The sequence below is a fragment of the Salvelinus sp. IW2-2015 genome, linkage group LG25 (genome assembly GCF_002910315.2).
Source record: "Salvelinus sp. IW2-2015 linkage group LG25, ASM291031v2, whole genome shotgun sequence".
Lineage (NCBI taxonomy): Eukaryota > Metazoa > Chordata > Actinopteri > Salmoniformes > Salmonidae > Salvelinus > Salvelinus sp. IW2-2015.
In genome coordinates this window covers 12,442,956-12,458,225 of record NC_036865.1, presented here as the reverse complement: position 1 = coordinate 12,458,225, position 15,270 = coordinate 12,442,956, and the positions used below count along the sequence as shown (strand labels likewise).

The following is a 15,270-nucleotide window of genomic DNA, read 5'->3' as shown; positions in this document are numbered from 1 at the left end:
AGAAACCAGCAGTACTGCAGACCTTGTGACTGGAATTGAGTAGGGATGAGGCATAGGAGATGTGGAGTGCTTGCATGTGCAGTCACCTACAGTACCTACACTAAATATACAGAAGTATGTGGACACCCCTTCAAATTAGTGGATTCAGCCAAACCCGTTGCTGACAGGTGTATATAATCAAGCACACAGCCATACAATCTACATAGATAAACATTGGCAGTAGAATGGCCCGTACTGAAGAGCTCAGTGACTTTCAACGTGGCACCGTCATAGGATGCCACCTTTCCAACAAGACAGTTCATCAAATTTCKGCCCWGCTAGAGCTGCCCCGGTCAACAGTAAGTGCTGTTATTGTGAAGTGGAAACATCTAGGAGCAACAACATCTCACCCGTGAAGTGGTAGGCCACACAAGCTTACAGAACTGGACCAMCAAGTGCTTAAGCTCGTAGTGCGTAAAAATCGTCTGTCCTCAGTTGCAAAACTCACTACCAAGTTCAAAACCGCATCGGGAAGCAATGTCAGCACAAGAACTGTTCGTCGGAAGCTTCATGAAATAGGTTTCCATGGCCGAGCAGCCATACACAAGCCTAAGATCAACAATGTGCAATGCCAAGCGTCGGCTGGGGTGGTGTAAAGCTCGCCGCCGTTGGACTCTGGAGCAGTGAGGAATCACGCTTCACCATCTGGCCGTCTGACGGAAGATTCTGGGTTTGGCGGATGCCAAGAGAATGTTACCTGCCCCAATGCATAGTGCCAACTGTAAAGTTTGGTGGAGGAGGAATAATGGCCTGGGGCTGTTTTTCATGGTTTGGACTAGGCCCTTTAGTTCCAGTGAAGGGAAATCTTAATGCTACAGCATACAATGACATTCTAGACGATTCTGTGCTTCCGACTTTGTGGCAACAGTTTGGGGAAGGCCCTTTCCTGTTTCAGCATGACAATGCCCCCRTGCACAAAGTGAGGTCCATACAGAAATGGTTTGTCAAGATCGGTGTGCAAGAACTTGACTGGCCTGCACAGAGCGCTGACCTCAACCCCATCGAAGACCTTTGGGATGAATTGGAACGCTGACTGCGAGCCAGTCCTAATTGCCCAACATCAGTGCCAGACCTCACTAATGCTCTTGTGGCTGAATGGAAGCAAGTCCCTACAGCAATGTTCCAACATCTAGTGGAAAGCCTTCCCAGAAGAGTGGAGGCTGTTATTGCAACAAAGGGGGTAACAACTCCATATTAATGCCCATGATTTTGAAATGAGATGTTCGACGAGCAGGTATCCACATACTTTTGGTCATGTAGTGTACCTCACATGTCTTTGGCTGCGTTTACACAAGCAGCCATATTCTGATCATGTTTTACTAATTGGTCTTTTGACCAATCAGATCAGCACTGAAAAATATCTTATGTGAAAAGATCTGATGTGATTGGTCAAAATACCAGTGAGTGGAAAAAATATCAGAATTGGGCTGCCTGTGTAGACGCAGCCATAGAGCATCATTGAGGCCCACTGTAAGGATCCATCCCACAGCCTGGACCCCTCTTCTCTGGCCATCCTGCACCACCCCACCCCAGCACTATCTCAAGCCCCATGCTTACCACCACTGCACACTCCCCACAACACCATACACACTCCATGAAAATATCTGCTATGTAGAGTAGCTGTCATTTGTGGTTTGGGGTTGAATGTAGGTCAGTTGTTTTTCAGTCTAATTGTAAAGGTATATGTATTTAATTAAAATGGGAATCTGTGAGCCTACCAGGAAAATGAATCAAGAAACTGTATTTAAAGCTAGTCTAAATTATATTTATAACATTGATATATAACTGTTAGTGTAGTGTAAGTGCTACTATTTATAATTTAAAGGTAGAATTCTTAATGAAAACTAACAGTTATAGGCTATACAGTCTTTGTTTACATTGACTTTGTTTACAAACATTGGCGTAAAATAGCTTATATTTTGGGTTCTGATGAGGTACGACAGTTAAATTAAGTTCATGATGCATATAAGTTATATTCTTGGGTATATGGGTATATATCATTAATGGGTATATATCATTAATTTATAAGTTTAAAAATGGATGTAGCTATTAAGGATTCTAGCTTTAAGAGATGACGCCGTCTTAGCGACGACAGCCCTTGTTCTCTTTGATGTAAAGATTTCAATGTTAGAAATACACAGTATTATAGTCTTAACAGAGTCAGGTTCTATGCCCCAGAGCTGGAACAGCTCAACTAGACACTGAAGCTTTGCTTGCATTACTCTTGGGATGGAATGAGTGTTTAAAATGCTCTCTTCAACCCTATTGTGGGTCCATTAAAACCATAAGAATGTCCATATTGCTTAGAACAATAATACTACAATCAAATGTGCCCACCATCACAACCATCTCATCCCCTTTCACGGGTAGTTGTGATCATTTAGCCGTTAGTTTCTGTTAGAAGAGAAAGAGAGGAGTGGTGGCACTGGACTAATGTCTGACGTGTACTGTAGCTTCAGTTTCTGGGGAATGTGAGCATTGAGCTGTGCCTTGTTCAGTATCAGTGTGACCACGGCAGAGACGTGTCAAAAGGCTACTCCGTCTGGGACATTTGATCACCAGTAAAGTACTCCGGTACCATCTGAAACCTCAACAGCATTTTGCTCTTAACCTTTTATTGACAGATCATACTTTTCAACACCTCTCATGAATTCATCTGGAAAGACTCTCTGTTAAAGGGATAGTTGCAATATTAGTTGCATTCTTATTTGCCTTGAAGATATTCTAGGGTCTAGTGCTCTTTATTGACACAACAGTCAGGCTGTGGGGTTGTTGGCGAGAGGCTTTCTTCTCTATGCAACTTACTTTTCATTGTCTTACTCAGGACATCCTCCAGATACATACATGCCTAAACCGATTGGGACTAACAACAACCTTCTCATCAAGGCCTTTCACTGCATGCACAGACTCAGACAACTAGGCGCCGCTAGTCACTTATTCTTCATTCCTTAACCAGATTCTGTAGCCATTTGATATTGGCTGTCTGGGTTGAGTCTTTGTGGTCCATAGATGTTAAGTGCTTGTTCTGATCTGATTCCACAAGGTGGTGCAGACTGTGTTCTATGCTGTCCCCAGGGACAGTGGTTTCTTTACCCTAGCAGGTGCCAATCAATATTGAGATTGAAGTGCTGGGTCCTGTCTGGTTCTACTCTCAAAGTCGTTAAGAGATTTTTCACAATGTGTTCGATATTCCTGTGTATTTAGAAATGTTACTAAAGTGTGCAATATCTGCAAAGACTGTAGACTGCAATGCAACAAGAGAAATCACACTCAAGAGGTAGAGACGGACTCAAAACCACTTCAAACACCCAATTGGAGACCTCCACACAGGCATTTCCGAAATGAAAGAAAATCGCTAAATTAATTTAGCGTGTCAAGAATGTTCATTTGCTTGCACAGAAGTGTCAATGTCTTCAGAGCGCGTCTTTCTGCACCTACAAATTCCTTTTGACTTTCAAAAGAGGCAGTCATTTTATGTATCAAAGGGAAAACACTGCTGCTGAATTAAAGCAAGTGCGTAGTGCATACTGTACAGACAACAATTGTCCCTGCAAAAACACCATCCGAACACATTGGCAGGCACACTGCAGGCGTAAGTCTCTGCAGACAACATTGTTTACTGTAGCCTGAAGAAGATATCTCTTCCATGACACACACTCACCGACCTGCACCTCAGCCTCGTAGACTGGGGCTGAACAGTCCCATGGGTCTGCCTACATATATACATACAGTATACTCTGTAGAAGTCATTTTGTGTTGTTGTTTTTTTTGCCCCAGCCGCAGACAAACAACAATAAAAACAGTGTAGTGAGCAGTACCAGCAGCACCAAAGACAGCAGCATATCATCTTCAGCACCAATGGTATCTCATCTATACTTGGTTTCTCTCATTGTTGCTTTACTCACCCTGTTCCGTTGGATTAGTCCCTAAGTTTCTGTTTAGTTCTTGCTTTTTGCCATCTGTTTGTCTCATCCCCTTTATTGACTCTCCCTTTTTTTCCCCTCCGTTCCTTCCACCCTCTCCTCTTCACCTCCATTTTGAAAAAAGTGTGATGTTGACGATGGTTTTGATGGTTTTTAAACCGAACAACTGGTTTGTGCCTGTGACCCTCTCTCACGAGGCTCCTGTTTTACCCAATCCTACTTTCTTGTCAAACACAGACATATATGACGATGCACAACAAAACATACACAGATAATGGTATTTTAGAATATATTCACAATGTCACGATTGAATGTTCCTAGGGGTCTGTTGTGGGTATTTGTATTTCTCCTGTGATAATGCTGGGGATTTGATACGCTACACATTTACAGGACGGTAGCTGAATAACCGGGGTGTGTGTCAAAATATTTTTTTAAACTATGATACCAAATTCAAAACAAGGAAATTCAAAAGCTCATTAAAACAGGATCCAAATTAAAACAGGATTCAAAAGCTCATGGGTAAAACAGGATCCAGAAATGTAAGGAAACAGAGATATCCCAATTGTATGGAATATGCAGTCCCTCTATCTACAAGTATTTCCTTATGAACCCTTCCCCCAGGGCACCCACACAACATTTCAATAATACAACTCATCTAAAGTGACATTGAACCTCCCTTTCCAGTCCTGTCTCTGCCCCTCTACTCTGTTAACAGAACATATACAGGGGAAGCAAAGAACTGTGGTGAAAAAGCCTAGAGGCATGTATAGTGGTGTCTGTCAGACAGACTACTGAGCTCCAGTGACCTGAGAGAGACTTTAAACCTGTAGGAGGGAGAGAATCTTAGCCCGGGTGTTTGGCAAGGCAACAATGTACTGTAGAATTGTGGAATGTCAATCAGGCACCCACCCTTCATTTTTCTAGGCGCAATGCTGCTCCTAAATTCAAATTCCAGCTCGTATATACAAGTAAAATGGTTGCACTGTAGAGCCCTGCCCAGGCTAAGAGAAACCCTTTTCTATCAAAGCCAAATCAGAGGACCACCTCCATTAAACTGATTGGGAAGATTCGTTTCTTACTCTTCTCCAGTAGGGCTACCGGTAAGGTATTTGGTGGTGTTGTGGATTCATTGGCTGATGTGGTCAGTGTTAAAGGATGGTTTGTCTCTCTGGGTYCCCGCTCAGTTGATCTGTCAGTCATCCCAAGACAGTGCTGTCTATGCTATATCAGCCTCCAAGCTTTTTCTGATCAGCTACGATGCATAAACTTCCTGAAGGGCAGAATGTCAGGCTCTGTGGTACCATTTAAAGGGACAGTGCAACATTTTGGCGACTAAGCCCTTCTTTCTACTAACCCAGAGATTAACTCATGGATACCATTTGTATGTCTCTGCGTGACTTAATTGCCAAAACGTTGCACTATCCCTTTAAGCTAATGGCCCCATTATCTGAGGGACTGCATCTTCATGTGTGTAGGTGGTTTTGTTGAGATTGAGTCTGTAGACCAGTGTCCTGTGGGAAGGTCTAGGGGTGTGCTATGTGGGAGTGCCTTGGGGGTGTCTGTGATGCAGTATTGTAAGCTATTAGGCGCTTTTGCGATGAGTGTTTCCATGGTGACTGACTGTGACGGCAGGGTCTAGGTTGGAGAAGGAGGGGGGCTGCTGATCCAATCTCATAGCCAGTCAATCCCCTCATCCTCAATTCAGACTTTGCAGCCTTTTCCGTCTGTGTGTGTGTCCCCTCCTCTGTTTCTTTACGTTTTAAAGGCCCTCTTCTACGTCTGATAGCTCCAATGATAAGTGACATAGTCCATAGCTCCTTCCTCTAGTGAAATGGGGTAGTTTGTAGTATGGTCTAATTCTCAAAACCCCATCCTGTCTCGCGCCCCCCATGACGGAGCCCCTCTGCTGCCTCTGTGCTGTGGCGTGTGTGCTTGGCGCTGTGTGTGTGTGTTTACATGCACCGGGCGTGTGGACTGTGTGTATCCCACACGCCCTGGGCCTTCCCTGGTGGTCACCGCATGTTAAACTCTCTCCTGCTTCCCCTAGGAACCACAGACCACTGTCGTGCACAACCCAGCTGACGGCACCAAGGTAAGCCGCTACTGCACCTCTCTAATCCCATAGCCGCTATAGGCTAATGCTAATGCTAAAATACCTTAGAGTGGTTACTAAGGTACCTCAGAGTGGCTGGAGCTCTACTAAGATACCTTAGCGCGACGCTAACGCCATGAACGCTTAACCACTCCACATCTACTGACAGTCACACTAACTTAGTCGCACTAACCCTCAAAACACACAAGCCGCAACTGCTGCAACAGTCCCTCACTCGCCCAAACCACACTGGCTTAGCCACCAAAAAAGTCACATACACACCGAAAAAGTCACATACACACACCCTTAACACACAGTTTGTACCCCACCTCACCAAAAGGCTGTGTTTGGTGTGGGTCCTCATGCGCTCGCCCTCCTGTCTGCCTGGCTGGTTTGTGCAGGGTTTGTGTTCCTCCGAGGGAGCGTCCGTCTAACCGTTTGTCTGTCCGTCCACCTGGGAAAGGCCCCATCCAAGTCATCCCTCAGCACACAGACTAACGCTGTTTCCTCCTGTTATATCTCTGTCTCTCATTTCCTCCTCCTCTCTATCCTCCATGTTTCTGTCCATCACTCCTCTCCCCTACAGGGCTCTACAGAGAGCTGTAACATCACAGAAGAGGAGGATGTGAAAGGTAGGAAAGGTATGCCAAACGTTCACCTACTCTGCATGTTTTCGCACGTCTTCTATCTCTATATCTGTCTGCAAAAGTGTTGGTCAGAAAGACAGGGCTAGAATTCAAGATGGGCCTCAGAGATCTTGGCCAGTGGATTCTCGAGGTAGTATATATTATACACATGATTGAAGAAGCCATAGTTATCTGAGAAATGGGGATACAAACTGATCATTCATGTGCTCCTGTGTTGTCAATCCTTCTCCTTCATTTCTTTAGAAAGAGAATAGATTATGATCAAGGCCTGGGAGCCTTTGATGGCCTGAGTTAACTGTCAGGCTGGTGTCTGGGCCTGTGAGCATCTGGGAAATGTATCCTATAGGAGAGGTAAACACAGATGGAAGGTGTTTGTAAATGAGTATACATTATATGGCTAGAGAGGGAATGAGGAAGCACTGGAGAACAGCTTTTCCTTTGGTCCTTACAGCTGCTGTGGAGAAGTCAAATGAGTTTGTATTCCTACAGAGTGAAAGGAAATGTCTTGTTGAGAATGGAAAAAAGCACAGTAGTCTTAGCTTTTCAGACTGTGAGAGACGGCGCTGAATACTGGGCGGTCTAGCCGTGGACGTAGACTATGCTTTGTCTGAACAAACTAATAGACTAGCACATGAAGGCCTTATATGTCTTTAGATAGTCCCTAGTCTCCCCATTCTTGGTCTCACAGCTCCCATGGGCTTAAAAACGTGTGTGTGTGTGTGTGTGTGTGTGTGTGTGTGTGCTATTTGCACACAGAGCTCAATAACATTGATAACAGAGCTGTCTTGTTCAGAAGAGTCGTGAAACGATGGGTTTACAGGTGTGAAAACCTTTTTACTGCTCGTCCAAACTGCTGTGTTTAGATAACAACTTCGTTGTATTTTAACTGGTTGCTTAAACAGTGTTAACGAGGTGGTGGGGGAGGGCCTGCGTTTCAAGTCGTCAGGAGATATAGCAACAGACTCCAGGACCGACAGGTTCTCTGGCACTAACGTCATCCTGCCGACGAGTGAAAAGGCCCCACATTCTGAGAGAGGGTGACAAAATGTGCCAACACAGAGGCCTCTTTCAGGTCTTAAACCCAGAGACACAGATATAGACGCACATAGACATCGGAATCGATGAAAGCCCATGTCAATCGTCACTCTCATACAGTATTTCCAGAGACCTACAGTGCATTCAGAAAGTATTCACACACATTGACTTATTCCACATTTTGTTATGTTACAGCCTGAATTTAAATTGGATTCAATTGAGATTTTTGGTCACTGACCTACACACAATACCCCATACTGTCAAAGTGGAATTATGTTGTTTTTTGTTTTTGTTTTTACAAATTAATAAAAAATGAAAAGCTGAAATGTCTGAAAAGTATTCAACCCCTTTGTTATGGCAAGCCTAAATGAGTTCATGAGTAAACATTTGCTTAACAAGTCACATAATAAGTTGCATGGACTCATTCTGTGTGCAATAATAGTTTAACATGATTTTTTAATGACTACCTCATCTCTGTACCCCACGCATACAATTATCTGAAAGGTCCCTCAGTCGAGCAGTGTATTTCAACAACAAAGACCAGGGAGGTTTTCCAATTCCTTGCCAAGAAGTGCACCGATTGGTAGATGGGTAAATACAAATTACATTGAAGATCCCTTTGAACATGGTGAAGTTATTAATTACACTATGGATGGTGTATCAATACACCCAGTCACTACAAAGATACAGGCGTCCTTCCTAACTCAGTTGCCGGAGAGGAAGGACACCGCTCGGGCCAATAAGGCCAATAGTGACTTTAAAACAGAGTTTAATGGCTGTCATAGGAGAAAACTGAAGATGGACTCCACAATACCAACCTAATTGACAGCGTGAAAAGAAGGAAGCGTGTACTGAATAAAATATTCCAAAACATTCATCCTGATTGCAAAAAGGCACTAAAGTAATACTGCAAAAAATGTGGCAAAGCAATTAACTTTTTGTCCTGAATACAAAAGTGTTATATCTGAGGCAAATTCAATACAACATGTAGTGGTGGCTGCGTCATGTTATGGGTATGCTTGTAATCATTAAGGACTGGGAAGTTTTTCAGGATAAAAAATAAAAGGCTAAGCACAGTCAAAATCCTAGAGGAAAACCTGGTTCAGTCTGCTTTCCACCAGACACTGGGAGATTAATTAACCTTTCAGCAGGACAATAACCTAAAACACAGGGCCAAATCTACACTGGAGTTGCTTACCAAGAGGACAGTGAATGTTCCTCAGTGGCCAAGCTAGAATTTTGACTGAAATCTGTTTGGAAATGTATGGCAAGACCTGAAAATGGTTGTTTAGCAATTATCAACAACCAATTTGACAGAGCTTGAAGAATGTTGAAAAGAATAATGGGCAAATGTTGCAAAATTCAGGTGTGAAAAGCTCTTAGGGATTTACTCAGAAAGACTCTATAGCTTTAATCGCTGCTAAAGGTGATTTTAACATAGGAGAGGAGCGCTTCTTTGGTTTATATACAGAACAAAAATATAAAAACAATGTAAGGTGTTGGTCCCATGTTTCATGAGGTGAAATAAAATATACCAGAAATGTTCCATATGCACAAAAAGCTTATTTCACTGAAATGTTGTGCACAAATGTGTTTACATCCCTGTTAGTGAGTATTTAACCTTTGCCAAGATAATCCATCCACCTGACAGGTGTGGCATATCAAGAAGCTGATTAAACAGCATGATCATTACACAGGTGCACCTTGTGCTGTGGACAATAAAAGGCTACTCTAAAATGTGCAGTTTTGTTACCGAACACAATGTCACAGATGTCTCAAGTTTTGAGGGAGTGTGGAATTGGAATGCTGACTGCATTTAATGTTAATTTCTGTGCGCCCCTGCCCAGTCATGTGAAGTCCATAGATTAGGGCCTAATGAATTTATTTCAATTGACTGATTTCCTCATATGAACTGTAACTCAGTAAAATCATTGAAATTGTTGGATGTTGCGTTTATATTTTTGTTCAGTATAGTTAATCCATGAGGTGCTCTTTGATCATGGGATAAAATACTATAGTACAAAAGGAAGTTGATGCTGGATAGTAAACTATGCCGGAACAGCCTTTGTGCAAACAAACTTCCAGAAGTAATCAAAGCACACTCATGTAGTGGAAAAATGTAAAAGCCTTTCATGTTTTACGGCTTATGCATGGCGAGAATAACAAAACACAGACGTGTTGCGGCTACAACACTTTATCAGGGTGACAAGGAATAGTGGTGAACAAACAGGTGTATATCCCAGCTCTCACAGTAAGTGATTCAATTCATTACTCTACCAAAAACTTGAGGAAAAAAACACATTTAATATACAAAGATAAACAAAATAAACATGGCATAATGCAAATGAAACAACAAAATAAGTGCAATATCATAAAAGGAAAAAACAAACTGTGTACACATGAGCTCATGTTTCCAAATTTAAGAATGGAGAACAATTTTCTTTTTTTACAACAAAAACATTTTGTAAACCATACATCTCTTACAGGAAGGGTGAATAATCAATTTCCTCATTTAGACCTGGCAATACAGTGACCCTTAGTTTAAAGATCCAGAACATTTTGCGTTGTAGGAGGTGTTTGAGACCCCCCCCCCCCCCCCCCCCCCCCCCCCCCGCTAGAACTGGGAACCACTTCAATGGCCATGGCTTTCAGAGAGTTTGGGCTGACATGGCCAACCTGTCTGTAATGTTTAGCCATATGATATTTGTTGTTAGCAGTCCTTATAGCATATGCATGTTCAGACACCCTGTCCTTGAGCCTTCTCTTAGTACGTCCTATGTAAAAGCACCCACATGGCCACTCCAGCCTGTACAGCACATAGGTAGTTTTGCTGTTTACAAAGGATTGCACTTGATAGGTTCTAGTCCACAAGTGTCCCCGAACATATTGGTTTTTACAGTGTGATGGCAGTGATTGCACTTACCACATGGGAAGTTGCCTGTGGGCTTTGGGAGCTAACTTGGCTTAGTTGCGAGGATGAGGTTGCTGCACACCAACCTATCCTGTAAGAGAATGCTGGGAGTTCAGTGAACACATCGTACAGAGTAGGATCACTTTCAATGATGCTCCATTTAGGTTTCATGATGTTCCTTAACCGTGGCTGCCTCTTGGTTCCGGGGGGTTCCAAAGTAAATTGGTTTGGGGCTTATTTATATTTTTGTTCTTCATTTTTTTGTTCTCCATTCTTACATACATTTGGTAACGAGCTCATGTATACACAGTTTTTGACTTTTATGATATTGCATTTATTTTGTGGTGTTGCATTGGTTTTTTGTAAATTCTTGCCGTAATACATGAAAGGACTTTTCATTTTTCCACTACATAAGAGTGCTTTGATTACTTCTGAAAGTTTGTTTGCACAAAGGCTGTTAAGGAATTATTTACAAGCCAGCATCAACTTATTTTTGTTCTATAGTGATTCTAACATGTATTGACTCGGGCGGTTGATTTTTCATGTTTGTTTTTTTAAAATATTTTTTTTACCAACGTTAGAATTTTTATTCCTCTTTGACACTACAGAGTATTTTATGTAGATCGTTGACAAAAAGATGACAATTAAATCCTTACTTTACATCCCACTTTGTAACACAACAAAATGTGGAAAAAGTTAAGGGGTGTGAATACTTTGAAGGCACTGCAGTTTACAGTATGTTGTAGGAGAGAAAAGAGAAGCATTGGCAGAAAGATTGGAACCCTCGTCTCCTCCACAGTGGAGCTGTATGACAGTATGCGTCTCTGTGGCTCTCAGCACTGATGTCGTCTCAAAAAGAGTGCTGTGAAGAGCTGGGATTGGGACATGGATACGGAGTGCTGGCCAAGTGGCTATACACACTCTCCTCCGAGGAGATCGGCACAGGGGAATGTAAAATAGGGAGTTAACGTTGTGTCAGATATTGAACATGTAACACTGTGGTGTCTTCTGATTTGTGAGGTGTGTGTACAGTGTGTACAGTGTGGTCTCACTCCCACGTTTCTCTGGCTGGTTGTGATGGAGACATACACACCCCTCCCTGTGTGTCTCTGTGTACGGAGGTGGTGGGATATATAACGTGTGGTGGGTTTTGCTAGTGTATGGTCGGGTTGTGGGTGTACTGTTTTCTCTTGGTAAAATAGTAGAGTGTATAGAACTGTGTCTGATCCTCCTGTGTCTCTCTCTGGCGTGTGTGTGTTGCGGTGGGGGCAGTGTCTGCGTGCGGGTCTAGCGCGGACAGCGCAATGGTCAGCCAGTGCAGTGCCAGTGAGGAACAGACCCAGGCTCAGCCCCCTCACTGCCCACCCGCCTGTAAGTCAGCAGCAGTACCACCCCTCTCAACTCTGACATTTGTGTCCTTTCCCCCTATGAACTCATTTATATTGTCCCCATAATACTGTCTCCCTAAGACTGTCCCCATAATACTGTTCCTCCATTAATATTAGGGTCTAGATTCAATCCGTAGTGCTGTAGTTCCGTGGTGTAGGCCCGATTGACATGTAAAGGCAATGTGCCCACTTTAGCGGAGACTGCATTCACGGTAAACGCTGCATGTCGGCTCAATCGGAAATAGCCTTTACATTTCAAGCACGCTACAGTGCTAGAACTTCGGCAATACGGATTGTATCCAGCTGAAGACTGTCTCGAATGGGACAATACTGTACAAGGTCCCCCTCACTGTCTTCAATAGAGTTATATCAGCTGCAGGATCTTCTGTTTGTTTGTGCACATGAATATCACTTGCCCACCCCAAAAAAATGAACAAATTATTACAATCACTAATCATTTTTATCAAAGTATTCCAGACAAATGCATACTAAGACAATATTAATTTGGACAGTCATTAGCCAATGGCCGAGTCCGAAATCTGGCTCGCCTACTACCTATTTAAACTGCATACTGTGTACTAATAGTACATACTATTTAGAACATACTGTGTACTAATAGTACATACTATTTAGAACATACTGTGTACTAATAGTACATACTATTTAGAACATACTGTGTACTAATAGTACATACTATTTAGAACATCTATTGCACAATTGCGTAGATTCCGGCCATTTGGAAAATAAGTATGAAATCCTAGCATTTAAAAGCATATTTAATTTTCACATACTACAAAACTGTCTTTTTTCGCATATCCAAAATTCCTTCTATTTAGAACGCAAGTACGGGTATTTGGACACGGACAGGGATTTAGGGATCCAAAAAATGTAATACAAAAAATATTTCACCATTAAAAGTTTCCAGATTGCTGCTGAGTGATTGGAGTGAGTGCGACTCCTGCGTCTCAGTGTGACATTTTAAAATGTGTGTCTCACATCTCTCCTGCTTAGCTCTGTGTCAGCTCATCAGACTGACGCTACTCAGCTGTCCTATCTATCACTCAGCCTGTTCCAGTCCCTCTCAGACCTTGCCAAAAGCATGTCCCATATCCGCTGTGCTATGACAAAAACGTTACCATGCTGTGCTCACGTGCTGTGTATATACACTGTTTTGCACAGACATGCGTTCACTGTTGGCTTTCCCTACTCATTTAAGTGAAAACCTGAATCTGGGACCCAGTGTCTTACATGTAGCTTCTGCATCTCTCTCCGTTCCTCTCCCCACATTACGTCTTCCTCTCTTTCTCTTCCCCTCCTTTCTCTGACAGAGAGAATAAATAATGCTGACCTTCTGAGGCTCACTGGCCTTTTAATTGATTTATCTCTCCCTATGGCCCTGACACGGACACCCAGCCTGACAGCTGAGCAGACCAGAGACAGACAAAAAGCTGGACTAGACACAGGCTGGATTTCAATAAGCCTAAAGGCATTCTCTCCTTTTGCTGCTGGTCAGACAGCAGCAAATCCCTCATCAGGTCTCTGAAGAGATGAAGGCATTGTAGACTTTTGAGATCAATTGAGATCCACTCCTAGACTGGCCTGCTCCGGTCGTCTGCTCACGAAACAGCCACCCCTGTCCCTGAGGTGTCTCTGTCTGTCCTCTCCTACTTCCTCACTCAGGCAGTATCCTTCTCTGTTGTGGCCTGTAATTGGGTTTAGTGCTTGACTGCTGCCCTCTGCTGGCCATGAAACCACAGTGTCTTCATCTTCTACTGTCAGTGTTCACTGGTGTCCCCTCTGTCCGTCTGTGTGACGCTATGCCTATTGGTATATCTAAGTTGTTATTAGTGTGTGGATGTCCTTCTAAGTTTGGTTTTTATGTAACATATCCTTTATATAACTCAATTGCATATGGGCATTGTGCTCCTCTCAGACCTGTGTGAAGTTATATGTTAACTTATACAGACTATGTAACCACTGCCATTTGTGTGCACATTATTCCAGTTTGAGAAAACGGGTCTCGTTGTCCAATCAGTTTTTTGTGTGTTTTTTTGTTTGTTTTGATCGCTTACATGGTTGCCATTTTGTTGCTGTTGTCATGTTGTCTTCCAGCTGCCCAACTGCATGACGATGCTAAGCACACTTTTGCTAATTGGAAAAGTTCAGGTCATAGCTCCTGTCCTGACTTAGAGCAAGCTCTGCCTGCGCCACCCTCCGTGGCCCCAGGGGACAGCAACGTGCAGCTGAGTAAGTTAGACAGCCCTGGGGCAGCTTCTATAAAGCCAGGGTTGAGCTGCTTTTTGCCAGTTCATAATTCCTGTGGGAATATGAACAAACAGAGGTGTGCTCGCAGTTTTTATATATATAGTACCATTCCAGGGTTTTTCTTAATTTTTACTATTTTATACATTGTAGAATAATAGTGAAGATATTAAAACAATGAAATAACACATATGGAATCATGTAGTAACCAAAAAAGTGTTAAACAAATCAGAAAATATTTGATATTTGATATTCTTCAAAGTAGCCACCCTTTGCTTTGATGACATCTTTGCCATTCTCTCAACCAGCTTCATGAGGTTGATAGTACTCACCTGGAATGCATTTCAATTAGCAGGTGTGCCTTGTTAAAAGTTCATTTTAACAAGGCAGTTAGTTTGAGCCAATCAGTTGTGTTGTGACAAGGTAGGAGTTGTATACAGAAGATGGTCTTTTACCAAATAAGGCTAAGTCCATATTATGGCAAGAACAGCTCAAATCAGCAAAGAGAAACGGCAGTCTATCATTACTTTAAAACATGAAGGTCAGTCAATCAGAAAAATTTCAGCGTAGTCGCAAAAACTATCAAGCGCTATGATGAAACTGGCTCTCATGAGGACCACCACAGGAAAGGAAGACCCAGAGTTACCTCTGCTGCAGAGGATAAGTTCATCAGAGTTAACTGCACCTCAGAATGCAGCCCAAATAAATGAGTTCAAATAACAGACATCTCAACATCAACTGTTCAGAGGAGACTGCGTGAATCAGGCCTTCATGGTTGAATTGCTGCAAAGAAGCCACTACTAAAGGACACTAATAATAAGAAGAGACTTGCTTGGGCCAGGAAACAGGAGCAATGGACATTAGACCGGTGGAAATCTGTCCTTTGGTCTGATGAGTCCAAATTTTAGATTTTTGGCTCCAACCGCTGTGTCTTTGTGAGACGCAGAATAGGTGAACGGATGATCTCCGCATG

General features: G+C 42.8%; 1 protein-coding gene across 17 annotated transcripts in view; it reads left to right on the top strand.

Annotated features, from left to right (window-relative positions):
- Positions 1-15,270, top strand: part of LOC111951816 (calcium/calmodulin-dependent protein kinase type II subunit gamma-like) — a 38,497-nt gene that overhangs the window by 19,369 nt on the left and 3,858 nt on the right. For 2 of the 17 annotated variants that reach the window (XM_070434929.1, XM_070434924.1), the window contains 5 exons: positions 3,817-3,900; positions 6,010-6,054; positions 6,641-6,695; positions 11,920-12,018; positions 14,148-14,282. In XM_070434929.1, coding sequence (XP_070291030.1) covers positions 3,817-3,900; positions 6,010-6,054; positions 6,641-6,695; positions 11,920-12,018; positions 14,148-14,282 — 418 coding nt within the window. The remainder of the gene's footprint in view (positions 1-3,816; positions 3,901-6,009; positions 6,055-6,640; positions 6,696-11,919; positions 12,019-14,147; positions 14,283-15,270) is intronic. The other 15 variants (XM_070434932.1, XM_070434930.1, XM_070434938.1 and 12 more) reach the window with 12 other exon arrangements.